The sequence below is a fragment of the Ovis aries genome, chromosome 2, assembly GCF_016772045.2.
Source record: "Ovis aries strain OAR_USU_Benz2616 breed Rambouillet chromosome 2, ARS-UI_Ramb_v3.0, whole genome shotgun sequence".
In the NCBI taxonomy this organism is placed as follows: Eukaryota; Metazoa; Chordata; class Mammalia; order Artiodactyla; family Bovidae; genus Ovis; species Ovis aries.
The window spans coordinates 11,262,584-11,290,479 of record NC_056055.1 but is presented as its reverse complement, the minus strand read 5'-3'; the positions used below and the strand labels follow the sequence as shown (position 1 = coordinate 11,290,479).

Here is a 27,896-nt window from a genome sequence, read left to right as displayed (position 1 = left end):
GATTAGATAATGGTATCGTGTGCATGTTAATTTTCTGATTTTGTTATTTACATAAGAATGTCCTTGTTCTTAGAAAATACACAATGAGTATTTAGAAGGGACATCATGCCTGCAACTTATTATTATTATTTTTTACTGTAACTTATTTTCCAATGACTCAGAGGAAGAAAAAAATACCACACACACAGAGACACACATAAAGCGAGATGATAAAGTAAATGTGGTGTGATGTTAATAATCAGAGAATCTTAAGGATATGGGGGATTCTTTCAACTATTTCTGCAACTTGAAATACTGCAATAAAAAGTTACTAAAATACTATACACTTCAGAATTTCTAAGTGTTTATATTTATAATGTCAAAGTAATAAAGGATTTTTTTAAACATGACACAAAAACACAGACATAAAGGATATGGCAAGTAAATCTGGCCATATAAAAATACCATGAAGAGAATGAACCAAAAAGCCAAAACTGATAGAAACTATTTGCAACACATAAAACCAACAAAAAGACTAGTGTCTAGGATATTAAAGAATTCCTACAAATAAGAAATGACAAGAAACTAAACATAAAAATGGGCAAAAGAATTAACAGAAAATTCATAAAGAAGAATGGCCAACAAACATAAGTTTAACCTCACTGATAATTGGGAAAATTTCAAAGCAGCACTGTTCATAATAGCCTCAAACTAAAATAACCCAATGTCTATCAATAGTAGCATAGATAAACCAACTATAATATATTCATACAGTGGAAATCTATACACTTGACAGTGTTGAAAATGGATAAGCAAGAGCCACATATGTGAACATAGATGAATCAAAAAGGAAAACAGTGTGATTCCATTTAAATAAACTTCTAAATATAGGAGAAAAATCTCTAGCACTTAGGGCTGCATAATGAGTAGTAAAAAACCAAAACCAAACCACAGGAGAAAAGCAAAAAAGCAAAAGCAGGACTACCCTCAAAAATTTGAGACTACAGTTACATTGGAGCAGGGAGAATGGGAACACAATTAATGAGAGGGGTACAAATGGCGCTTCTACAGTATGGGTATACATTTTATTTCTTAATCTGGGTAGTATGGATATTTAAAACTGTACTCAGGGGCTTCCTTGGTGGCTCAGTGGTAAAGAATCTGCTGCCAATGCAGGAGGACCTTTGATACAGGAAGGTCCCACATGTCATGGAACAACAGCCCGTGGGACACAACTATTGAGACTGTGCTCTAGAGCCCAAGAGTCACAACTACTGAAGCCCATACGCCAGAGATCATGCTCTGCAACAAGGGAATCCACCGTAGCTAGAGAGCAGACTCCGGCGCGCTGCAACTAGAGGCGAAGTCCCACACAGCAATGAAGATCCAGCACAGCCATAACCAACTAACTAAATGAAATCAGTAGAATAATGTTAAACATTTCATAAAAAAAAAAATTTAAAAAACTATATCCACATATTTTTACAAGCTTTTCTACTAACATAATATTATATAATATTATATATTATCTCTAAAACAGATCAGGAAGACCCTAGAATGCTTACAACTTAGCTCTTAAGAACCTGAAAGGGTAATCTTTAAAGAAAGAACAGCTAGTTAATTAAGTAAGGATCAGAGACGTGGAAATGTAGCTTTTTCAAAGCCAAGAGAAAAAAAGGAGGGAATAGTGAACCATGTCAAATATTTGTGAGAGGCGGAGTAAACTTTCATACAACACCTAAAAGTATTGTTCTGTTTGATAAATTACTTATCTTAGAATGTACATACTATTTGCAACAAGACAAAGGACTTATTAACACAATAAGAAAGGATAGCAACATTTTGATATTTTATATTCAGAAACCAAAATTCTTAATCATATTTTTAAAATGTCCTCCTCCCACAATGCAGAACATTAATTACACCAACAGTATGCATTCAATTACTGGAATACATGCAGTCCTGCACTTGATAGCCAAGCAAACTTGAATGACAGCCCGTTTCTATCACCTGCTATTAAAATGCTAATTACAAAGACCTTTGGCTCTGCCAAGCTGTACATATGAGTAGAGGCTGATAACAAATACAGCCCCCTTCAGTATCTACAAGGGATTGGTTCCAGGACACTCCCAACTCCCAACCCTATAGATACCATCAAAATCCAAGGATGCTCAAGTCCCTTTATAAAACGGCACAGTATGTGCATATAATCTCTGCACACCTCCTGTATACTTGAAATCATCTCTAAATTGCTTATAATACCTAATATGTTGGAAAGGAAAGGAAAGGAAAGTGAAGTCGCTCAGTCATGTCCGACTCTTTGTGACCCCATGGACTGTAGCCTACCAGGCTCCTCTATCCATGAGATTTTCCAGGCAATAGTACTGGAGTGGATTGCCATTTCCTTCTCCAGAGGATCTTCCCGACCCAGGGATGGAATGCAGGTCTCCCACACTGTAGACAGATGCTTTACCGTCTGAGCCACGGTAAAGACAATGTAATGCTATGTAAATAGTTGCTGGTACAAGGCAAATTCAAGTTTTGCTTTTTGGAACTTTATGAAACTTTTTTCTTCTCTGAGTATTTTTGATCTGTGGTTTGTTGAATCCACAGATGCCAAACCTGTAGATATGGAAGGCCAAATGTATAAAACACAAAAACTTGGTTAGACTAAACCAGAAACTTTAACAATTCAGGGACACAAACTGAACAATCCATTTGATTTTTTCCAGTTATAAATAATAAGAAGCATTTATCTTAAATTTACTGTTTTCTAGAAAATTTGGACAACTATTTGGCTAAGGATTCTTTTTTCTCACCTGTAAAATGAAGATAAACTAAATACCACTTAAAGTCTGAGTTAGTATTTTATGGTGTCATCTGGGAAAGAAAAATCAATCACGAAGGGTAATAAAATTTAATACCTTATCTAAATAATAAACCACATTTGAGTGCTGCAAAGCCAAAAAGTACATTAATCTAGTGATATATTAAACTAGGCTATTCACTACTTTTCCTTTTACATAAAGGTTTACTTCAAAAGTTTAGATTACTGAGACCTGACCTTAAACAAAAGAAGGAAGCTCTTCAAAGCAACATTAGCATGAATAATGCAGAAGATTGTATTTTTATTAGTGCAAAAATGCAATTTCACACAAACTTAGGGTAATGACGAAAAGTTCTGATGTTTAAAAAACAAAATCCTCTTCTTTGAATAAAGAAAGAACATACTACCAATTCAGGCCCTTGTTGTAAAATATCACTACTTTAAAAAGGAGAAGTATTTCTCTCAAGAGCACTTATGTCAATATTCTGCTGGCTATAAATCAACTTGTTTAAACCAATAGTAATATATAAGACTATTAAATCCAGACAAATGGTTGTATGGTTTATAAAGAATGAGCAATATTCTTTAATTAATGTTAGAAAATAAATTCAATTTTAGGTATCCACTTGTTTTTGACAACTAATAGAATCTACTAATATTAAGATTCAGTTAATGAACACATTTCTGTTCCATGAGTCTCCCTTTTCTCTAGAAATCCTGAGAGAATCCAAGAAGAAATCAGCTGACATATATGGATTTAACAAATTAAACTCTTAACTTCAGAAAGCTTGTTCTATGACCCAAAACAGAACTACTCACCAAAAGCAGCAGCCATAGGGGGTTCAAGGGATGGCTGGCCATCACCAGTGGGAAGGTCTAAGCGAGTGAAGTCTCTGCTTTTGTCATTATTATATTTCACATTAAGGCTGGTGAGCTTGGAGAAGTCAATACGCAGAGTGCAGCATGCATTATAGATATTCTGGCCATCCAGAGCCTAAAGCACGTAAGAAAGGGACTGATGTTTTGCAAGACAACAATAAATCAAGTAGCCTCTACTTTGACAAAAAGTGGCAATCGGGCGTAAAGTAGAGAGGACTAAACTAAAAGCCAAAGAACTGTTTTTCCTTTTACCTTTATCACTAACTGTGTGAGCCTAAGAGAGAAAACGATAACTCTATTTCTCAGTTTTTTCTTCTGTAAAGTGATAATCTCTTATTTTATCTATGGTAAGATAAGTGGAAGAGGAGAAATGTATAAGCTTGAAAACCTATAACACATTATTGTACACTGTACTAATTATGATTATTTTAAAATGTTTAAATATATTTAAATTTAACATTTCATCTTAATTCATATTAGTATAGTTTATATAGGTTAAGATGATATAAAGTCTTTGTAAATGGTACTTGTCAGAACCACAATACGTGGAACAGTATCAACCACTTTTTGTTGTTGTAAATTTATTTTCTTTGAGTAACAAGATTGAGGGAAGTTTTAAGTCAGAGCAGATACAAGACCAAAAATTAGCAATCTCTTCTTTCATAATGATAAAGATCTTCCAAAGGGATATTTATAGCTACTAATGACTTCAACAAACACTTGAATTTACAAAAAATAGATACCAGAAACTAAAACACAAAAAATAAAACAAAAAACAAATGTACTAAAAAACGCTTACTTATCCTAACAGTTACTGACGAGTATGCCATCGTAAAGGTACAGAACAATGCATGCAGGCAGAGCTACAGCAAATATCAATGTCATTCCCAGTCAAGAGCTCACTATGTGATACACAAGGTGCTGTCCGCCTCAGTCTCTATCTTCGTGAAAAAATTAGAAGTGATTCAGATACTGATACAAGACAGAATTAGAGTTAGGGATAGATCTCAATAGGAGATGGGTCAAACACAACTAAACTGAATGTGAAGTTTTATATCTTGTCAAAAGTCAAGCACTTGTGTGCTAAAAAGAAGCCAGTATGAATTGAAAGCAGCATATTTCCTAAGATTTAATGTCTATCAATTTAGAGCTCAATGAGATTCAACAGTGAATATGGTTGCAAAAATATAAAAATCAATCAATCTTTGGCTCACTTAATAGAAGTAAATGAGGGCACCAGGGCAAAGATAATTCTATTCTATTAGTTAGATTATATCAGGAGTACTTTGTGCGACTCTAGTAGACTTCAAATATGACAAACAGAAATGAGTCCCAGAAATATAAGAAATGATAAGGGATTTGAAACCATTTCATATGAAGAAAGGAGTAGCTTTTAGACTATAAAAAGAGCAAAAGGAACAGTACATTTAAAAAGGATAAATTAGTTTGTATATTTTATTACAATTTTTTTAAAAAACATAGTAAACTACAGCATAGGAGAAGACATGATGACTTTCTTTGGTATCACTAAAGTGACTATAGTAACAAGTGAAAAATGAAACAAAGATCATAATTACCATTTTGGCATAATGTGCATTCAACGGGTCAGCATACTGAAGCAAGGCTTGAAACTGATTATTCTTTGTAAAGGTGATAATCTTTAAGACTGTGCCAAATTTAGAAAATATCTGGAAAAAAGTTCACATTAGGTTAAATTTAAGGGAAAAATTTAGCTAACTTATCTTTATAAATACAACTTGATTCATAAATCTCAGTTTTAAATGAAAATTATATCCTTTATTAAAACTACTGGTACCAAAATTACTTAAATCAAGCTTAAGATGTTCATGTTCTAACACCCATACATGGCTTAAAACAGTGCCTGACATACAATAGGAACTAAATATTTAACCTATTTTATAACTTGTCATAATTAGCACAATACTGAAACAGAAGGTTACAACAGGAATTAATTAGTGCTGTGAGATAATGGTGTTGCAAAGCATATACCTGGAAATGGAAGAGTCACACAGATCAACTATTTCAGCCTGAGAATCAGCATCTACTTCCTGAAATTTTTATAGAAAGGAAAACTACAAAATATTCAACAAAATGAAGAACAAAATGTCCAATGCTCTATTAACTAATCAAATAGTCATAGAGAATTGTTGTAAGCTCTGAAAAAAGTCAGGAGTGAACAAAGTAGAAACAAGAATCTCAGCAGTGGTTCATCAATTTTAAACAACAGTACCATACTAATGCAAGATCTTGATAATAGGGGAAACAGTGTGTCTGTGGGGGTAAGGAGGTATATATATTCTGCTCAAAGTATTCTGTGAACTAAAAATGCTCTAAAGAATTCTAATAAAACAAAATGTGAAACGGGAGAAAAACTAGAAAAGGCAGAGAGAGAACGGGGGAGGAAACCACAAACAAGCGCAGTTAAGTAGGAAACAGTTATCAAGTTGGCAGATACATGTCCAGATATATCTTGGCAGATATATAAAAAAGCCACTTTAAATGCCAATGTTCTAAATACGCTAATTAAAATACAGAACTGTTAGAGTGGGCTTTTTAAAAAGCACATGCAAGACCGAACTCTAGGTTATTCGAGAGAAATCCACTTTAAATATAACAACTTAAGCTAAAGAGAGAGAAAGATACACCATGCTAACACTAATTTTTAAGAAAAGCTGGCAGAGCTATATTCATTTCCTGCAAGGCTGACCTCTGAAGAAAAATTATCAGGGATAATGAGGGATGCTATATAAGATAATGGGAGTCATTTATCTAAGAAGACAGAACAATCTTTAAAATGTATGTGCGTAACAAAAAAGAACCAAAATACTTAAGAAAAAATGCTGTTAGAACTACAGCAACACTATTGTTGGAGACTTTAATAATATCCCTCCAATGCAGACTTATGGATAAGTCTGTATAGAGACTGTGAACAAATGTATGGATACCAAAGGGGAGAGGGGTTGGATCTAATTGACATTTATAGCATAATATATCCAATAATAGCAGAATACGCATGAACACCAAGATAGACATATTCTGAGCCATAAAGCACACTTAAATTTAAAATAATAAAAAGCATACAATGTATATTCTCAATTGTAGATTTAAATAAGAAACCAGTAACAGGAAAAAACACCTAGAAAATCATAAGGAAGGAAGGAAGGAAGGAAGGAAGGAGTCTCTGCTCTTGCAAGGAAAGACAAGACAATAAATAAGCAAACAAATAACAATACATGGTCATACAAAAGTATTTTGTTTTAAAAATAAAAGGGAAAGGGATGAGCGTGATGCAAGTTGGGAAGGTGCAAGGGTGCTCAAGGAAGGCCTCTCTGAAGAGTCTTTGGAGAAGAGGAATTAACAGAATGAGGGGAAGGTTTCCTGACAGACCCCTGGTTACCAATGCTCTTACAACACTTGTTCTACTTCCCCAGCACAGTTCACGGCCAGGGTTCCTACAATGCATTATGCTTTCCTCTGATGTCTCATTTTACATCTGGACTTTAATAAGCCAGAAACGTGTCTTGCTTCTTAAACCTAAGTATTTCCTATGCTGGTAAGAATTTGCTGTCATTACATACTATGTATGTGTTTCCTTAATAGGCAAATATCCTGCTTTTTTATTATCAGAAAGAATGATCAAGAATAACTATCCTAGAGGACAGGCAACAAAAGAAAAAATAGAAAAATTCAACTACATCAAAATTAAAACTCACGTTCACCAAAAGACTATCAACGGGATTGAAAAGGCAACCCACAAAATGAAAGATAATATTTGCAAATCATTTATCTGATAAGAGGTAATATATAGAAATATGAAAAGAATTTCTACAAATCAACAACAAAAACCCAATTTAAAAAACAGGCAAAGGATTTGAAAAGAACTTTATCCAAAGTAAGGGCTTCCCTGATAGCTCAGTTGGTGAAGAATCCTTCTGCAATGCAGGAGAGTTGGGAAGATCCCCTGGAGAAGGAAAAGGCTACCCACTCCAGTATTCTGGCCTGGAGAATTCCATGGACAGTCCCCAGGGTTGCAAAGAGTCGGACACAACTGAGCGACTTTCTCTTCACTTTTCCAAAGACACTTCACTTCTCCAAAGACAATCAAATAGCAACAAGCACAAGAAAAGATGCTCAATGGCAACTCGTGTCCATCCACAGATGAATGAATGAACAAAACGTGGTGTATACATACAATGAAATATTATTCAGCTTTAAAAAGGAAGGAAATTCTCACACAATACCGATGAACCCTGAAGACACTGTTATGTGAAATAAGCCAGTCTCAAAACAGCAAATGATGAGTGATTCCACTTTTATGAGGAACCTTGTCGTTGTTTAGTTACTAAGTTGTGTCCAACTCTTCCGACTCCATGGACTCTAGCCTGCCAGGTTCCTCTGTCCATGGGATTTCCCAGGCAAGAATCCTGGAGTGGGTTGCCCTTTCCTTCTTCAGGGGACCTACTTGACCCTGGGATCAAACCTGTCTTCTATACTGGCAGGCGGATTCTTTATACCACTGTATAGAGTCAAACAATTCTTATAGGAGATCAACAAGACTCGTGAAACTAATTTGTCTTGGAAAGGGTCACCAGAAAATTGCATTCTTAAAGATGTAGTCTGAAGGCTCTCTATTGAAATTTAAGATGTTTTTAAAAATATATAATTTCATTATGGTCATACTTCAGAGTTCAGAATGTTAAGACCTTAATCCCTCATAGAACCCTATTTTGAAAAACACTAGGAAATTTTTGTTTTGCTCTTTTAATGAAAGGTTTGGTCTTATAATAAGTACTTCCTCAATACACCCTCATATCCTAGAGAATAAAGTTTATAAAATAATACCACGGACTTCCCTCGTGGTCCAGTGGTTAACAAGCTGCCCTGCAAGGTTTGATCCCTACATTCGTCTGGTCGGGAAACTAATAAGATCCTATATGCTGTGGAGCCCATGTGCCACAACCAGAGAGTCTGCGTGCCGCAATCACTGAGCCCACGCACCACAATGGAATATTCCACGCACCCCAACTAAGGGCCAACACAGTCAGATAAACAGATAACTATCTGTAAAATGCGTATGTGTGTGTTATGGTTACAGTTATGCATAGGTCTGTATTGGAGGGATATTACTAAAGTCTCCAACAATAAATAGTGTTTTTGTAGTTCTAGTAGCTTTTTTTCTTAAATATTTTGGTTCTTTTTTGTTATCCATACATATTTTCACACACATATACTTATGTGTATATATATAAAAGGAGATATATTTAACTGCCTAACTTCCCTCCTTCATACTGCAGACACAGGTAGTGTTCTAAAGTACAAGCCAGATTACATTTTTCCCTGCTTAAAATTCCTCACTATCTCCTCATCATCCACACAGCAAAATCCAAGCTCTCTGGTATAATGTACACAATCTCTCCCTGGTGTACCTCTCCAACCTCATTTCCTGACACTATTTCCCACTATTTATTTACATGTTTTATTTTATACTATTAACATCAACAACTATTTACACTATTTACATCAACAACTATAGTAGTTCTCCAGATACACAAAGCGGTTTGACTTCTATGCCTATACATGTGGCTTTTTCCCTGTTTCTGTATCTCTCTACATAATGCCTAGGAAATTTTCATTTATTCTCTTTCAAAACTCAGCTCAGCAATAATGCCACCAGAAAATTCTTAGCCTCGCCCAAACCTCAATAGGGTTCATTTTCTTTACCAAATATTTTTATCCCCTTCTTGGCCTCATTCAAATACTTATCTTGCTGTTTTACTTATATTGTATTATACATTTGTCTACATATGTCTCCTTTAATTAGACTGAAAGTTCCTTGAAGGTACATTGCTTGTCTTGGTCATTTTGTTAGCATTGACGACAACTTCCTGGCACATACGAGGCACAGAGTAAAAGTTTATTATTAATTGATAAAAAAAAATTATACTCTGAGACCTGACTGAAGAATAATGGCAATATGCAAATTTTAAAATAAATATTTCTTTTGTAAATTATCTTGTTAATGAAGTAACAAGAACATATAGCTTGCTCTAAAATTTGCCATTTTTATATTATATTATGCTATAGGACCTAGTTAATTTCCACTTAATCTTCAGATTTTGTTAATGTTTAGATCCCTTTCTCTCATTTAATTTGAACAACAGCCTGAAGCATATCATCCCTGGCAGATGTGTTTGGCTGTATAATTTTCATCTGAACGTGCTAAGAGAATATAAATGTACTCATCTGGCTAACCACGCTCTCTAGAGCTCCCTGGATTGTATTTACTGAGGAGCTACAAAGATCAATCTGATATTAAAGTAAGCAAACACCAATATCAGGGAATTCAGCAATGCCTTAAATGTGATTTTTAACAACTTTTTATAATTATCAAAACACTTATTTTTAAATAGATTTGGTCTCAAAAGATCAATGTTTAGGAAAGTTTAACATATATTTTTATTGATTACAAGGTCTTTGACAACTTCCCTAATATATATACTTTGCTGTCATAAATACAAATACACAGAGACTCAACTCTTGATATGTCTTGTGCATTTTAATCTTTTCAGACTTCAAAATGGGACTAATAAAATACAAGAGATCAGGTTCTGGTAACATTAATCTTCAGGGTGAGGAAGATTAATAAAGAGTGATAATGAGAACTTGCCAGAAACTGAAACTGTTCACTAGTATTCACTTGAAAAAAGCATTATTCATACTAGAAATTTCTAAAATAGCAAGCACATTAGCCACAATTTGTTTACAATAGTTTTTGTAGGCAACAAAAAAGGTGACTTAAAAATTAGAATTTGGAGGCTTCCCCGGTGGCTCAGTGGTGTAAAGACTCTGCCTGCCAATGCAGGAGACACAGGTTCGATCCCTGATCCAGGAAGACCCCACATACTGTGAATAACCAAGTCTGTTTGCCGTAACTATTAAAGCTGTGCCCTAGAGCCTGGGAACCACAGCTACTGAGCCCAAGGACTGCAACTACTGAAGCCCACAGGCCCCAGAGCCCACACTCCACAGCAAGAGAAGCCACTGCAATGAGAAACCCACGCGCTGCAATTAGACAGCAGTCCCTGCTCGCCACAACCAGAAAAAAGCCCACAGAGCAACAAAAACCCAGCAGTCAAAAAGAAGAAATAAGTAACTTTTTAAATTAGAATTTTATATTACTAGTGTCGATTCTTTTATTTGATACAATAATAATTGATTTTTGCAAGCTATTTATCTTTATACTTCGATTCAAAAAGGACGTATCTGTCTTTCATCCTGAAGAGATTCATCTATTGGACCTCTGTTGGACATAACTAACACCACACACGATAGTACTTCAAAGTAATAGATTCCAAAAAAATACTGTTTTGCCTTACTCGATTAGTAGACAAAGAAGAATGCAGGGCTGAGTTTACATAATGGATCACTTGATGGATGCCTTCTTTACCTACAAATACTAAGTGATGCCATTCAATCCGCAGCCTTAAGTGCCAGTCATATGCAAATAATCACCAATTTTCCAGTCCTGAATTCTTACCCTCAATACAGACTTATTTCCCAAATGTTTCTTCAACATCTCCCATTGGATGTCTAACAGGTATCTCCAACTTAAGTTGAAAATATACTCTTGATTCCTCCCCTATCTCCCACCCTTGCCCCACATCTTTCCCCTCCTCAGTCTTTACGATCTAGTATAAGATGGCTCTGCTTTATCAGAAGTTCACATCCACAATCTGGAAAGCATTGATGGTTACTCTCTTTCTCTTTATAACTCACATCTACTCAACCCATCAGCACATCATTCCAAATACATATGTAATCACCACTTCCAGTGCCCATGTCCCTACCTGGGTGACTACCATCTCTCATCTGGACTATGCTCAGAGCTTTCACTTATGCCTCTGTGTGTGTGTTAGTCACTTACTCGTGTCTGACTCTGCGACCCCATGGACTGTAGCCCGCCAGGCTCCTCTGTCCATGGAATTTTCCAGGCAAGAATACTGGAGTGGGTTGCCGTTTCTTTCTCCATCACTTATGCCTATAGTTCATTCTTATCATAGCAACAAGAGTGATTCTGTTAAGACATTCAGCCTGTCATCTCACTCTTCTACTCAAAATCTTCCATGGCTTCCTATGTTACTCAGTGTAAAGATTATAAAGGCTCTGCATCATCAGGTCTTAACCCCTTCTCTGAGCCTATCAGTCATAGCTTTCGTATTTTTTCATATCCAATGACAGTCTTTTTTCTGATATTGGAATACATTAAGCACACTTCCATTTTAGGGACTTTGCACTTGCTGTTCTTTCCGACTAGATCATTATTCTACCACATATACACATAATTTAACACCCTCACATTCTTCAGGCTTCTGCTCAAATGTCATCATATTGTAAATACTTCCGTCACCTGAAACTTCTCTCATCTGAAATAGCACTATTACCATCTCAGGCACTCTTAATTCCCCACCATGAGCTAAAGGAAAAACACTAGCTTCCATAGATGTTAGAGAGCAGTTTAGCTAATGTCAACTCTTCAGCAGAGAATACAGGAAAATTTGCTAATTATAACATGTGCAACCAACTCTACTCTTTCATGTATTTCCCAATCACAATATTTATCACATTTCATGCTATTACTTACATCTTACCCAGAAGGCCACAAGAGCAAGGATCTGTTTCTTACAAAGCAACAGCTTCTTACTAGCATCTATTAAGTACAGTGAACACTTCTTGAGCGCTTACTATGTAACAGGCACTGCTCTAAGTGCTTCAAATGCATCAACCCATGAAATCCTCATAACAAATGTATAAAAGAGATACCATCTTCATCCCCATGATATAAATAAGAAAAAGACATAGAAGCAGCAATTTTCTTGCCCCAGGTTATAGAGGTAGTAAGTGGTGGAGCTAGGGTTGAAACCAGCTCCAGAAACTGTACCCTTTACTACTTTGCTATACTATACTTAAATCCGTTAATGGAATAGAGTGTCGGGGGTTAGGGCTTAGTTAATATAATTAGAGAAAGACAGTCTGAGGTGAATTTGAGCTGAAAATGGAATGATGTAGATTCAGCTAAGTGGCTAGGCCCAAGAAATAGAAGACAGAAATGGACTAAGACAGAAATATGAAGGGTAAGAGGAAAAGGGTCAAAGAGCCAGAAAAGCCAGGGTGCTAAATAAGCAGAACAGTCAGGAAGTGAGGTTACAGAGACAGTGAGAGGTCTGATATGGGGGCATTAAGGGCCCTGGTAAGGAATTTTGCTTTTTGCAACAGTACTGTGAAGGAGGATTCAACAAGAGACTGCTATAACTAAAGGGCTGAGAGTCCTATCCGAATGGTTACCATTGAAGACTCAGAAATACTTCTCTTCACTTGAAGGACCCATGATCTTTAGGGAAAGAAACAAGGTTTGTTACTGGTCTCAGCGAAGTGACAAATGGAATAACAAAACAGGACCACACAACCTGGGCTAAGTGCACTGCTAACTGATAGCAATGTTGAGCCACAGGTGCAATAACATCTTTTGAGAAGCAACAGAAGTTAGCAGCAGCAGCTACAGCGCTACAGGAGCAAAAGCAAACAGAAAATGCTGATGGATCACAGAGAGCTCGATGCTACTTGGGGGGATGAACAGAAGAAGCGAAAATCCATCAGGACAAAGTAGCCAATCAAAGTAACTGCTGACCCCTTTTAGGAAACAACAGTGGCTACGAATACCACTGCTAAAGCCCTCCACAGGACATGCTTCACAAACGTACGTATTTAGAACACGGTACTCAGGAAACTATTATAGGGAATAGAGTAGGCATAATAAATGGTATATTTTGATATTTACATGCATAGCATGTGAACCATGTGCTGTGCTTAGTCATTCAGTCATGTCCAATTCTTTGCAACCCCATGGACTGTAGCCCACCAGGCTCCTCTGTCCATGGGGATTCTCCAGGCAAGAATATTGAAGTGGGTTGCCATGTCCTCCTTCAGTGATCTTCCCAACCCAGGGATCAAACCCAGGTCTCCTGCATTGCACGTGGATTCTTTACTGTCTGAGCCATCAGGGAAGCCCAACATGAATCATATTAGAAAATATATCTGAGCTCTTATTACCAGTTGGTATAATGACTGTGGGGAAAGTAACAACTTCTAAGGTCCCCAGTTCCCTTATTTGTAAAATATGAGAACAGGAGAGGATACATTTCAATTCTTAGATATAAGTGCACACATACGACCCCCCATGACTCTTCATTCAGTAGTACAAACCCAAAGGTTTAGAAAACAGTTAAAATGATTCTAAATTGGCCTAGGGTTATACTGTTTAATATTATATATATTGAGATATAAATATGAAAATAAGCATATAATGTTTCAGTGCTTTAAAATAATTTATATATATAGGTTGTTAAGTATAATGAAATGGATACTGGAGTTGACATCAGGAAGCTTGAATTCTGACTGGTTCTTCAATTATTCTTTACAATACTTATCAATTATTGGAGATTTAGTTTTATTCATTACAAAATTATGTAATAACTAGATGACAGATCTTGCAATTCTTAAATTCCATCTCTTCACAGTAGGCCATGATGTGGTACACTGCCTCTTATCAAGACGGTTTAGACATAGTAATGGATAGTCTATGAAAGTTATGTTGAGAATCAGTATTTAACTTGATACTTCCATATTACATGTGAAGTTACTCATATCTTCCTTTTAAAGTTTTAAAATAAAAGTGCTCAAATGTATGGAGGAATCTATAGAAATAAATTTGTTGTTTTCTATATTGATGTTACTTTCTCAGGAATAACTAGTACCGATTTTTTTTTTTTAATAGGAGTCTATGCTTTGTTCATTTTCATGCTTAGGTATAAAAACACAGAATTCTTACATTCCTTTTTAAATCAAGTTATTTAGGTTAGAAAAAGGAGGCTTTCAAAAACTATCTCTAACTGACACTATTCCTTGCATGAAACAGGATGCTGAAGACTTTTATTATTTAAGTAAATACATTAACCAGAATCAACAACCTGAAAAACTAAAGACAGAAAACATTAAAAGTTACAGAGGTCATAATTGACCCTGCTTTCATAAGCATGTTCCTCCTTACCTGATGAAGAACTTCCAGGGTAACAGGATAAAAGAGGTTTTCAATAATTATTCGGAGCACAGGGCTCTGCCCAGGGAGGATTGTGCCTTCACTGGTAGGCGCTCCAGGAAGGGCCAGACTTCCTGACTGGACCGCACTGACAGCCTGCAGTGCAGCTTGGGCTCTCTATATAACAATCCAAAATGAGAACTTGTGGTTACACAGACATATTATATAATCCTTAGTTGATGTACATTAATATGAAGTACTATGGTTAAATAAAAATATACATATCTGTTAAACTTTCTCTGGATGCATATATCCTAATACTGTAATCAGTCAAAAGTCAAAAGTCTTATTTTCTTATCACAGTGACACAATATTTAATAAAATTGCTTAAATTTACTTGAATAAATGAAAAAAATACAACCAAAAAAGAAGAAAACTTGCATATATCTTTCATATCCTCATTTTTTAATGACAAAAGGGAAGAAAGCAATGTGAAAGTAACATTAAAGACCACTTAAAATCACTCAAATCCCTCTTCTTTTTTCCTCTCTGAACAACTGAGTTCTAAAACCTCTGGGTGGCATATGATAGGCATAAACAAGGAGGAGCTGTAGTGGTTCGGAGTGGGGCAGGGAGGGCATCCTGGCATGGAGCATCAGAGCCTGAGCAAAAAGAGGAAGGCATCCATGTGCCTGGCAAGGGGAACCTGAGCCCAAACAAGGAAAGTAAGGCATCTGTGAGTGGGCGGCTCACTGCCAGCTGTCAGAACCTGGGGAGCATAACAAGGGTAAGAAAGATATCCAGAGGAGAGCAGCCTAGCCAGGATTATCAGAGCCCAGGGAGAGTCAAGAAGAGGGCCACAGCGAATTGGGGGCTTCCCTGGTGGCTCACTGTTGAAGAATCCACTTGCAATGCAGGAGATGCGGGTTTGATCCCTGGGTCGGGAAGATCCTCTGGAGAAGAGACTAGCTACCCACTCCTCTAGTATTCTTGCCTGGGAAATCCCATGGACAGAGGAGTCTGGTGGGCTACAGTCTATGGGGTCACAAAAGAGTTGGACACTACTTAGCAACTAACAAAAGCAGCCGCAGGGAATAGGTAGCCAGTGTAGTAAAGATAATTCAAGTAGGGAGGTCAGTCCATGGGGCCTGAATGGAGTAAGGAATTCAACGGGGGGGCAGCCTGGTATGAGGTGTGAGAATCAAAAAGGAAGGCAGAAAAGTTTCTAAATATGATGCTCTATTAAAAGGAACCGGGGTGCTCTAAAAAATGTCTAGTTCTAAAACTGGAGCAGGAAAGCACAAGATGAGTGTACAACATTTCCAGTTTTGTGGGGTTTTCTTGTTGTTGTTTTGTACCGGAATGCAAAACAGTTTTCAAAGAACAACAGAAGCAAGCCAAAAGGACACAGAAGACAGTTTGAAAGGGGCTCCAACTGGCATTATTTGAGAACCAAAATAGTGACTGTAACAAATAAAAACCCATCAAATAAAACAGGAAACCTGCAAGTCCACAGGCTGATAAAAATTGACAATTGATAAGGAACAGTCTATTTACACTGCTAAAGTACCTCCCCTCAAATACTCTTCTTTCCTCCTTTGTAAGTCATAACTTTACACTAGAGAAGCCAGGCAAAGACCAGTCAAATCAAATGATCAAAGAGCACACCATCAGCAATGCAGCAAATTGAAATTATGTGCCACCTGATATGATGCAATGAGAAAAAAAGAGCATTACTTCTGTGATGTTCCTGTCAAAGCTGCATACACTGAATCTTATCACAAGGAAACATCAGCCAAACTAAAAAATGAGGGATAGCCTAGTAGATGAGTAGCCCATAATTTTCAAAAGTATCAAGGTTATGAAAGTTAAAAAAAAAAAAGAACTTACTGTTTGAGACAAAGGGAGACTAGAAGATATGATTTCTAAATGGAACATGCGACTCTGAATAATGCTTATTCTGCTAGAACAAACATCACTGGGACAACTGGCAAAACTTGAATGGGGGCTAAGGGCTGGAGGGAAGTAATACATCAGTGTTAACTTCCTGATTTTGACCAGTGCATTCTGGTTTGTAAAAGAATATCCTTCTTTGAAGGAAATGCACACTGAAACTTTGGCCAACGAAGACACGCCAGATTAACAGTTTTTTCCCAAACGCCTCAAGTAATCAGAACTTCTTTGTATTGTATTTACGACTCTTTTTAAAAATTTTGTGACTGTCTCAAAATTTAAAACAATTATTCAAGTGAAAAGGGGGAACTGAAGAGAAAAAAAGCATGGTTAATAATTAAGCTAATAATTAGTGAAATTAAATGTAAGTTTAATCAATCTTGTGTTCTGTACTTATAAATTTCCTAACAATAGTGATAATGAATAAAATGTTTGTGCCGAAAAAATGAAAAAACATCCCACCACTTTAATGCAGAGTCTTTCATTTCTATATCTTGAATTCACTTGCAATTTTAAAGATCATAGTATTGTGTCACAGGTCTTTGTTATTTTACATTAACATTTATTTTTTTCATGACTTTAATTTTAGTTTACTATTTATTATACCACCTTTCAAAAGTGGGATGAGTAGCTTTTTAACATTTTGTTATGAAAAATAACATTAAAATAAATGTCTTTCTGAAAAGTGGCAGTCTTTTCTGTATGCTTAATAACTGAACAACTTCGACTTTTGTACTTATATACAACTCTTTTTAAACCGTTTAACATTTTCTGCCATATAAAGACTTTTATGTATCAAGTAATACTCAAACTGCCAAATGTTCAGTTTCCAAATCATCTCTGAGAACAATATATGAATAATTTAAATATTTTATATCATTAAATACATATGCGCCTGTAAAGTCAAGTGTGTGATACTGAGCACCCCAATTCTGCTTCACACGTAGCAGTTTATCTATTTTATACTGGGCTCCCCAGGAAAATTTTATTTGGAAAACAGGGTTGTACTGCTTTTAAATTTGAAAATTGGCTCACAGTCCCACAGTAAGCCTTTAAACAGGCAATGATGAGGTTTGGAGGTCATTCAAAAAAAGACTCAATTAACACAGGGATTAGAATTAGCAAACAAGAACATTAAAGTAGTTATTATATCTGTATCAAGTGCTCGAGCACACACACACACACACTCACTCACACGAAAGGTTAAGCAGAGACATGGAAGGCAGTATTGTTCAACAGAATTTCCTGTGATGATGAAAATATTCGACATCTACAGTATATTGGATACTAGTCACTGGTGGCTAGTGAGCACTTGAAATGTACCTAGTGCAACTGAGGAACTGAATTTTTTATTTTTAATTTATTTAAATTTATTCACATTTAGCTAGCAGCTGAGGGGTTCCCAGGTGGCTCAGTGGTAAAGAATTCACATACCAGTGCAGGAGATTTGGGTTCAATCCCTGGGCAGGGAAGATCCCCGGAGGAGAGCATGGCAATACACTCCAATATTCTTGCCTGGGGAATCCCATGGACGGAGGAGCGTGGCAGGCTACAGTCCACAGAATAACAACAGAGTCGGACATGACTCAGTGACTAAAGAACAAGTGAGCAGTTACCATATTAAACCTACTGAACAAGCTAGCAGTTACTCACAACTTTAGAATGGTTAGGAACAAACATTAACACAGTGAGGCTCTCAGTGGAATAATGGTTCCCTTTTCTCTCACATCAGGAAAGGAACCATTATTCAAGATTTAATCATCCTATCAAAACTAAGCCTGAATAACTGAAAGTAAATGTAACCTCACTGACATTTTTTTCTTTTTTTGGCCACACTGTGTGGCTTGTGGGATCTTAGTACTAAGTGTGGAGTCCTAAGCACTGAACCGCCAGGGAATTCCCAACCTCACTGACTCTACTTCCTTATCTACCAATCATTCAACCAATTCTTTTTATTAAATAATTCTATATATATGCTCACTACTGCTATATTACAGTTACTGTTGCTATTGTTGCTGTTTCTCTTCCTTTACTCCTTCTTTGGCATAAAAGATCTCACACTGGAGAAATATGGGAAGATATGGTATACACTGTCTTAATCATTCTACAGTTGTCAACATACTCCGCATGAGTACTTCACAGAGCACTGAGTACAAAAGTCTCCGCATGGCAGGCATGCAAAAAAAAAAATTTTGACAATAAAAATCTGAGAAAGATTTGCTTAATAAATAACTCTAGTTTCAATTTTCAATTAGGCAAAAATATTTAAGGAAGAAAATGAAAAGTAGAGGGACACGCTTCACTGAGGACAAAAGAAAAGCTGAGTGGGAGGAAAAGAAATGTCTTCTTAATATGAAGAGATAGTTCAGGTACACAGAAGACATATTTTCTGTGTATCTGCTCCTAAACATTACGAGGCAGCAGAATTTTTATTATGGGAGATAATTTTTCAATATTTCAGCCACAAACTCTCTGGAATGGTTACATTAATTAGTAGTACAGGAAATAGCAGTATTGTGATGGAAAAGCCAATAAATACTTATTGAGGTTGGGAACGTATATATAGTTCATGTAAAATTTAAATATGCCTAGAAAATATAAAGAAGGTATTTCTAAAGTTGAGACAGAAATGAATATACAACAAAATTCACAGATCTTTAAATGTTCAGTTTGATGATTCTGGGGGAAATATTTTAAAGAAAAAATTTTCCATGGTCATCATTTTGCAAATTTATAAATTTCTACCTATAAGATCAAGAAAAACTGTCTATACAAAAATGACTGCTACTAATACAACCATTTCTCAAATGCTGCACCTCAAAAATACCATCTAAAACTTTTAGCTCTAATTTTAGTTTAAAGCAAGGGAGGGAAATAGTTGATATTCACCTGACCCTCTGCCAAGTATGTCCATAAGTATGTTTTGGGATATCTTGCTCTTCAGAGAAGAAAAGAGAATGAAACAGTAATTTATCAGCTTCTGAGGGCTGTAAGAATAAAAGAACATCTGGTACCTTTCATTAATACGTATGTAAACAGGTACCTTCAATTTTGACTTCAGCTTTTGTGTAGGACTCTGAATAAAAGAAAACCATTATTTTATCAAAAGTCAATGCAAAAAATGGACAAAAGTAACAAAATGGCAAGGGTACTGGGAAGAAATCAAGGCTATCTAAGAATAAACTAGGTCATTTGGGCTGGCTTTGGTTGCCAAGCAACTGGGATTTCTCACTGTTTCCCTTTAGAATAATCCAGTCTTTAAGAGTTTTATTAACTTGTTTGTTTCTTCTTCAAGACTTAAACATAATTAGGAATCACACTAATGACAAAACTGCATGACTTATGCAAAGGAGAAATGAAAATTCTACTGAGAGATAGGAAATAATAATCCTCCTCAAAAGGATTAGTTAGCAATATAGATACATTATTATCTCCATATTAATCTATAAAATCAAACCAATTCAACTGTGTTTTGGTGGGGACAGGAGTTATCAAAATAATTCTAATATAGCCTGAGAAATAAACAAAACGTATTATACATTTAATTTCTAAAAAGAGAGGGGAAGAATTGAGCCTTGCCCTACAGCAGATTAAGCCACAGGGACACTGAAATAGGAACGGAACAGAACGGAATCCAAAAGGTAATCCAGATTAGACATAGACTGCATACCGCGTGAGCAGCACACACGTGAGGGTAGATGGAGGCCACGCAAGCAAAATGTGCAGTCATGTCTAACAAGTATGTTTATCCATGTTGTAAGTAAGCAAAGCCTGTGTACAGAAAAGGAGAACATGACTAAGGACAAGTTTTACATGAGTGGATAATAAATGGGTTCCTCAACCACAACAAAAGAGAAACTGGTCAGTGGGAGTAAGTGAAAGACCCTTGCCTCCCTCTCCATCCACAAAACAGTCTCAACAAAGATTTAAACACTAAAATAAAGACAACCAAAACATTAACGTATCAGAAAATATAGGTAGAAAAAAACTTTTTAATCTTGCTATACTGGGTTTTTATGAGTATGGTACCCATGTCAGAGATCACAACACAACTTAAGAGACTTGACTCTTACATAAAAATAATTTTAAAACTGGGTTAGCAAACAAAATTCAGAGACAGAAAATAGAATGGCAGCTGCCAGTGGGGGTAGGGGGAAATGAGGAATCAGTATTTAAAGGGTACAGAGTTTCAGTCTGGGAAGAGGAAAAAGTCCTAGACATGGATGGTGGTGACAGGTTGGGCAATGTGAGTATATTTAATGCCACTGAAGTGTTATTCACTTGCTTAGTAATTTCTGACTCTTTGCAACCCCACAGACTGTAGCCCACCAGGCTCCTCTCTCCATGGAATTCTCCTGGCAAGATTACTGGAGTGGGTAGCCATTTGCTTCTCCAGAGTATCTTCCGGACCCAGAGAGTGAATCAAATCTCCTTCATTTCAGGCAAATTCTTTACTGTCTGAGCCACCAGGGAATGCCACGGAATGCCACTTAAAAATGATTAAAATGGTAAATTTCATATTGTATACGTATTTTATCACAAATTAAAAATTGGGGAGGAAAACTGCATTAACAGAAATCACTATAAATACTTCACAAGTTATTATATAAAAGTAAGTAAAACAATAAGATATAATGTGTTAACTATCATATTAACAAAAATGGAGAGGAAAATCGCTTGCTCATATATTATCAGTGGCACCCTAAATCAGCAAATAATCTTTACAGAAAGCGATATTGCAATGTGTATCAAAACATAAAACATACACAGGCTAAGTACCAGCAATTCTGTTGCCAGAAACAAAAACTATAAGATAATGGTACAACTGTGCCAAGATATGTAAGAATGCTGCTGCTGCGTCGCTTTAGTCGTGTCCGACTCTGTGCGACCCCATAGGCAACAGCCCACCAGGCTCCCCCGTCCCTGGGATTCTCCAGGCAAGAACACTGGAGTGGGTTGCCATTTCCTTCTCCAATGCATGAAGGTGAAAAGTCAAAGTGAAGTCGCTCAGTCGTGCCCAACTCTTAGCGACCCCATGGACTGCAGCCTACCAAGTTCCTCCGTCCATGGGATTTTCCAGGCAAGAGTACTGGAGTGGGGTGCCAGTGCCTTCTCCTATATAAGAATGCTACTATAGTACTATTTGTAAAAGCATAACATTGCAAACAAAGTCAATGTCTATTAACAAGAAACTGGATAAATTATGGCTGTCCTTTTGAAGCATGTATTATGCAGTCATTTAAAAATGATGAAGTAATAAAAAGTAAAATAAAAAGTATGAAGTAATTGTGTATTTCTTCTCATGAAACAACATCACTGACCTACTGCAGAGAAAAAATAGTAGCTCTTAAAACATTAGGATTCCACTCGTGTAAAATTACATACATAGACAAAACCTGAATAGAGAAGGGTACACGGTAAAATGTCTGCAAAATGTTAATCAGTTATACCTAGGTAGCTGGAGTGTCTTTTGTTTTTTGTTTTTCTGGATTGTCTGAATGTTTTACCATGAGCATGTATCCTACTTACAAGGCAATGTTTTACTTTAAAAATTTTATACATTTAAAAATATCTAACATTTCATTTACTCAAGTTTACATAATTTATTATATGTCATTAATATGTCTTAGAATAAGTTAAGGATTAGACGCAGGAAATGTGATTGTTTTTAAAAATGTGGAAAACTAGAATTTAATTTAAGCAGCTTGCATTATAATGATTTTCAACACAGAAACAAAGAGCTGAAGGAGTTCTTTCGCCTAGCACAAGACTATCAGGGCCAAACAATGCTCTCAGCATAATATAAAACCTATTTTTAAAAATGTACTTGCTTCGTGGATAAATTTTTCCTACCCTTAAACTACTTTAAATTACTATTTTAACTACTTAAAAAATCAACCTGGAGAGACAGAAAAGTTTCAGTATGAATTATATCAAAACTGGAAAATGAGGTAAGAAATGTTCATATTCTATATTCCACATTTATCTTGGAGAGTCAAAAATCATTTAATTAACATATTTATATACATTCTTATTAAAACAACAGGAGCACCACTCAACTTCTCAATGCCTTTGCTACATAGTCTGTAAAAAGAAAGGACTGACTTTAGATCTGAAATTTTAAGAGACATTAACAATGTACTTTTCCCCCCCTTATGGAAACAGTTTCAAGGGAAAACTGATTGCCTGCCACTTCTAAGGCCATATCCTCAAACACAGTTTCAAATGGCAGTGCTTTCTTACTGGAGTCTTTGGATAAGAATTTATATATACAATCTTTATCAATAGAGCATCTCATGATGAAGGAAAACACATGATTCTTTTTCCACTTAAAAACAGAAAATTAGTTGTTATATCATGTATTCTTACAACTATTTTTATAAATGACATTAATACTTACAGCTTGATTAGGCAGATTGTCAGTCTTAAGTTCTCTGTGATTGGAATACTGAATAAAAACAGGCTGGCTTCGAAGGTGAGGAGTAACAGGAGTGTAATAATTCACCATAGTAACAGCAGCTTCCTCAGAAGCCATTTCTAAGAAAGCCTGCAATAAACACAAGAAAGTAAAGTGAAAGCTCCTGTTTTCGAAAGGCAGCTAAGAACTATTTGGTCATTCTAGCTTGTTCTAAAACTCATGCATTCTTAACAGAAGTCATATTGCCCCCAAGGGGATGAAAAGAATTTTGTTTCTAACTGTATCACTGGTAGTTACTGAAAACATATTTGACAAAAGTTGGGTTCCATAAAGGATTTGGGATTGGGAAATTGACAGTTGACTAAATAACTGTGTGGTTTTTGGTCTTCTTCTTACTTCGGTTTTTTCTAAAATTTAGAAACAACTAAAAAAGCAAAAATAAATATGCACATCACTACTATAAACAGACGCGTTCAGTTTCTTCCTAAAAATTTCTCCGATAATCTGTTCTTCTTTGCCTTTTTATGAATGTGATTAGAACATTCATGTGCCAAGGCTCAAACTGTACAAATTAGGGAATGGGAGAACATCCTATATTAAGTCAATATTGATTTGATTTGGGTCACTCAAGTGACCTTTTTTGGCTACTGGTAATCACTGTACTGATATTAGCTATTTGAAGATGAAAAAGAACTGAGATGGAAGAAGCTCCTTAGGATCCATGTCTCATTCTGTTTATGGCTTCTCCTCACCGTCATGACTCCCATTAACTTATGTGACAGGAATCGATACTTACAGATCTTCAAGGTGGCAGATTTTATCACCCTGTCTCAATGGTTAAAAAGATAAAACATATACTAACAGTTCTGGGCCCTAACTACCTCTAAGAACACTTCCAATTTAAAGTACAGGAAGAATTCATGATCCAAACCACTATCTTCAAGGAAAGAAACAGATTTTAAGTCATTTACAGTATCTGAAAGGTACAAATGTCCATGATACACTTTAAAGCTTCTATCCAATTGTATAAGTAATACAGTTTTTCTTATATTTCTAAGAGAAGTAGATAAAAATGATCAAGGTAACAAAAATAGCTATGGGAGTATTTCCCAACTATCTGGTTTTTTAAAGTCATCTTTTCAACATAGAATTTATAAACTGTATTCTAATAATATTCACCATATGGGGAGAGTCTCTTCTTGTAAACTCCCTACTAAATGTTGAGACTCCTGCAATGTCACACAAAAGAAAGGCTGAACAATGTCTTTGGATATTGTGATTCTAGTCAGGAAATCATTCCTATACGTATATACAACCTAAAACTTCATATGTAAAAATAAAATTTTCCACATGGAGTCCAGTAAAAGACTTATTTATGTTTTCCCAAAGTATCCAGCCAAAGATCAACTTTCATAATGTAGAAATGAAGAGAAAATCAAAAGTCACTACCCACAGAAAGGCTGGTGAAAATAACCCTTACCCTATCCTCAACACTCCACCTCCAAGCACCATGGAATGATTATGCCTACAAGTACTACTATAGTGACTCACATCAGAATCTCTTGCTGAAGTAGATTACTAACAAGGTATTTTCTGAACAGGATTTAGGATCAAAAGACAAGCAATTAACAGCAATCAACACTACAGAAAAATATAAACCTAGAACCAACAGCAGAAACAAAGGAAACTGTAACATTGCCTGCTGCCTCTCAGAGTTATCTGACATAAAATATACGATATACTACATGAAACATACTAATGTACGTAACATGTGCCTGTTAGACATCAGACAGCCATTAGACATGGTCATGTTGGCTCTTTTCAAACTGTGCAAACCATACTATTCTCAATAGTGGCATCTGTAAAGAAAATTAAGATCCAAGTGCCTACATTACCTCTGAAAGATATAAGAAAAATGTATAAACACAACAAGGACTGAATACTAAGACATACTACTTAACTTCTCCAGTTCTTAATAACCTCAACTACCTTAAACAAGGCTGTTAATTTAAAAAAATAGTTTACTAAAGATAGGGGTCTGAATCAGACATCATTATCCAATCTTGGATGGTAAACAATCTCTTCTGATAATCACAGGATATTTTCATAAGCCATTTTGTAATTAAGAATGTAAAATATGTTTGGTCAAGATAATAAATAAGAGAGAATCCTGTTTTCCATATAATATTTTTGTTTATTGCTTCCTGTCATTAAAAAAGTTCTGTTTTTAAAAGTTATGTAAATAGAACAAAATTTAGGAAAAAAGTTCAAGAAAATAAAAACCTTTCGTTTCTTTTATTTTGGCTGCACTTTGCAGGATCTTAGTTCCCCCAGCAGGGATTGAGCCTGCACCCTTGGCAGTGAAAGCACAGAGTCCTAACCACTGGACTACCAGGGAATTCCCTTAAAAATAATGTGGGTTTTTTTTTTTCCCACTAACACCCAGAAATAATAATTGTGGGTCAATCTTTAACACTTACATACCTGGCTTTTTCCTTTCAACATCAAAAGATTAGTTACTTTGCCAAATGGTAGACCTAATGATATGACCTCTGCTTCGGTGACATCACTTGGAATTTTTCGAAGATGGAGAACACGGGAAGGCGAACAGGGAGGTCTATCTCCTTTAAATTTCTTGTTGTCATTCCCATTAGCTAAAAAATACAAGATTTGTTTTTTAATTGCTGAAACTAATTTGGGTTGACATTAACCATATCATCACATTTGATCTTCCAAGAGTTTCAGGTTTTGAAATTCAGGAACTACGGGACTGATGGGAGAAGAGTAGAAGACAGTTGAAAACAAAACCATCTGCTTTTCAATGAGTGCTTTTTAAAAATTTTTCACTGCAGGTGTATTTTTTTAAAACTGAACTTGGATTTTAAACTTCAAGAAAAAAGGTGCTTGAAAAATGAATTACATATGTTGAGGTACCAAAAATCTCTAAATGGTCAACTATTTGTTGTGAATAGAAAACAATAGTTATATCATCTTTAATTTATCTTAAAAGATGCTTTTCTAGTTTGTCCTGTTACTAATAAAACAGAATAAAAACTTTTAGGATAGATGGTAATAAAAATTTCAAGTTTATCACACCCTACAAGGATTTAAATTTGAGATGCATTTTAATGAAAATAAGTTTATTTCTCAGGCATTATACAATTTTTGCCAATTCACTTTTTAAAGTACTTTCAGAAGATAAACTGTGATTTCCTTAGGATAATCCTATTCTTTACGATATAATAGGCAGCTCTTGACATAAGTATCATCACCTTTTGGAAATGCAAATTTTAAGCCTCATTTCAGACCTACTGAATCAGAAACATCCCAGTTACCTGTGTTTTTAAAAGCTCTCTAGACGATTCTGAAGCAACCTAAAGTTTGAGAACCACTGTTGTAATCCAGTATGCCAGTTTATAGCCAAATTTTATTTAAAGCTTATGTTTTAACACTGACAGTAACTAGAACTGACAAGCCTGTAACAAGTAGTCAAATTTATGTACATAAATAAGATTCAGGAAGGTTTTTTTCTTCCCCAGAAATAGCACCACGTAAGACTGAATGCAAATTATCTAAAAGCCAAAGTTTCATTATAGTGTTGTTTTTTTAATACTGGCTCAGAGGTTACAGCGTCTGCCTGCAATGTGGGGAGACCTGGGTTCGATCCCTGGGTCGGGAAGATCCCCTGGAGAAGGAAATGGCAACCCACTCCAGTATTCTGGCATGGGGAATCCCAGGGATGGAGGAGCCTGGTGGGCTACAGTCCATGGGGTCGCAAAGAGTCGGACATGACTGAGCGACTTCACTTCACTTCATCATACTTAGCACTATTAGAAGAAAAATATAATCTTTTCAAACACCTGAGATTACCGGTTTTCTAAATACTAAAAAACTTCTAAAACACTAAAAAAACAGTCATATGTCTGTGACCCTAAATAAACAAATTTCATGAGGACTACGTAAAAGTCTTAGCAATATTCTGTATCTGTTCCTATAGCACAGAACATCACTCGCTTACAGGTAAATAGGTGGACTTAATACCAAAACTAGCACTTGCTCCCAATTTCTCTATGTTCATGAACGCAGGCAACATCCTAACAATACTATCAATTCCAAGAGGTCCTTACAGGTCTGTGCCTGTATATAGCAAATGCCTAGGACAGTGTGTGGAAAATAATCAGCAAATACTTATTGGAAATCAAGTATTTAATTTCTGGGAGTCAAAAGATTCCTTCTCCTTCCTCATGAATCATCATGAAACATTGATTTTTCCCTCTAAAATAACTGATTCCACTTTCATCTTGACTCTCAATGTCACCTCACCTATGATCCCTATGACCTATGACCCTTCTACTCTGCCTTCCTTTAGTGTCACTCCCTCCACTTCCACTAAGATCTAACGTTTTATCATCCTAAATGTATGTGTCATGTCATTATCCTGTTCTAAAAACCCTGACAGGCTTCCAACGACCTAAAAAGATCCTTAATTTCTAGTTTTCATGCTGTTCTCATTTATACTGCCTCACTGGAGTTAACACATAAAAATACATTAAATTATATCTTATTAACTTTAACAGATGAAGAGAGTAAGAGATTTAACAGATCAGAGATTAAATAATTTTTGTATACAGCTAGGAAGTGAAAAGAGCATTATTCAAACTTAAGTTTAAAGGTAATTTTTTTAATCACAAAAATCTCAAAGTGTGTTACCGTTCCTAGAAAAAAAA

At 35.8% G+C, this 27,896-nt stretch overlaps 1 protein-coding gene across 5 annotated transcripts in view; it reads right to left on the bottom strand.

Annotated features, from left to right (window-relative positions):
• PTBP3 (polypyrimidine tract binding protein 3) overlaps positions 1 to 27,896 on the bottom strand; it is a 90,408-nt gene that overhangs the window by 22,108 nt on the left and 40,404 nt on the right. For 4 of the 5 annotated variants that reach the window (XM_015092973.3, XM_060408912.1, XM_015092974.3 and 1 more), the window contains 5 exons: positions 25,654 to 25,823; positions 23,152 to 23,298; positions 14,811 to 14,975; positions 5,263 to 5,373; positions 3,626 to 3,800 (listed from right to left, as the gene is read on the bottom strand). In XM_015092973.3, the coding sequence (XP_014948459.1) occupies positions 3,626 to 3,800; positions 5,263 to 5,373; positions 14,811 to 14,975; positions 23,152 to 23,298; positions 25,654 to 25,823 (768 nt within the window). The remainder of the gene's footprint in view (positions 1 to 3,625; positions 3,801 to 5,262; positions 5,374 to 14,810; positions 14,976 to 23,151; positions 23,299 to 25,653; positions 25,824 to 27,896) is intronic. The other variant, XM_027964114.2, reaches the window with a different exon arrangement.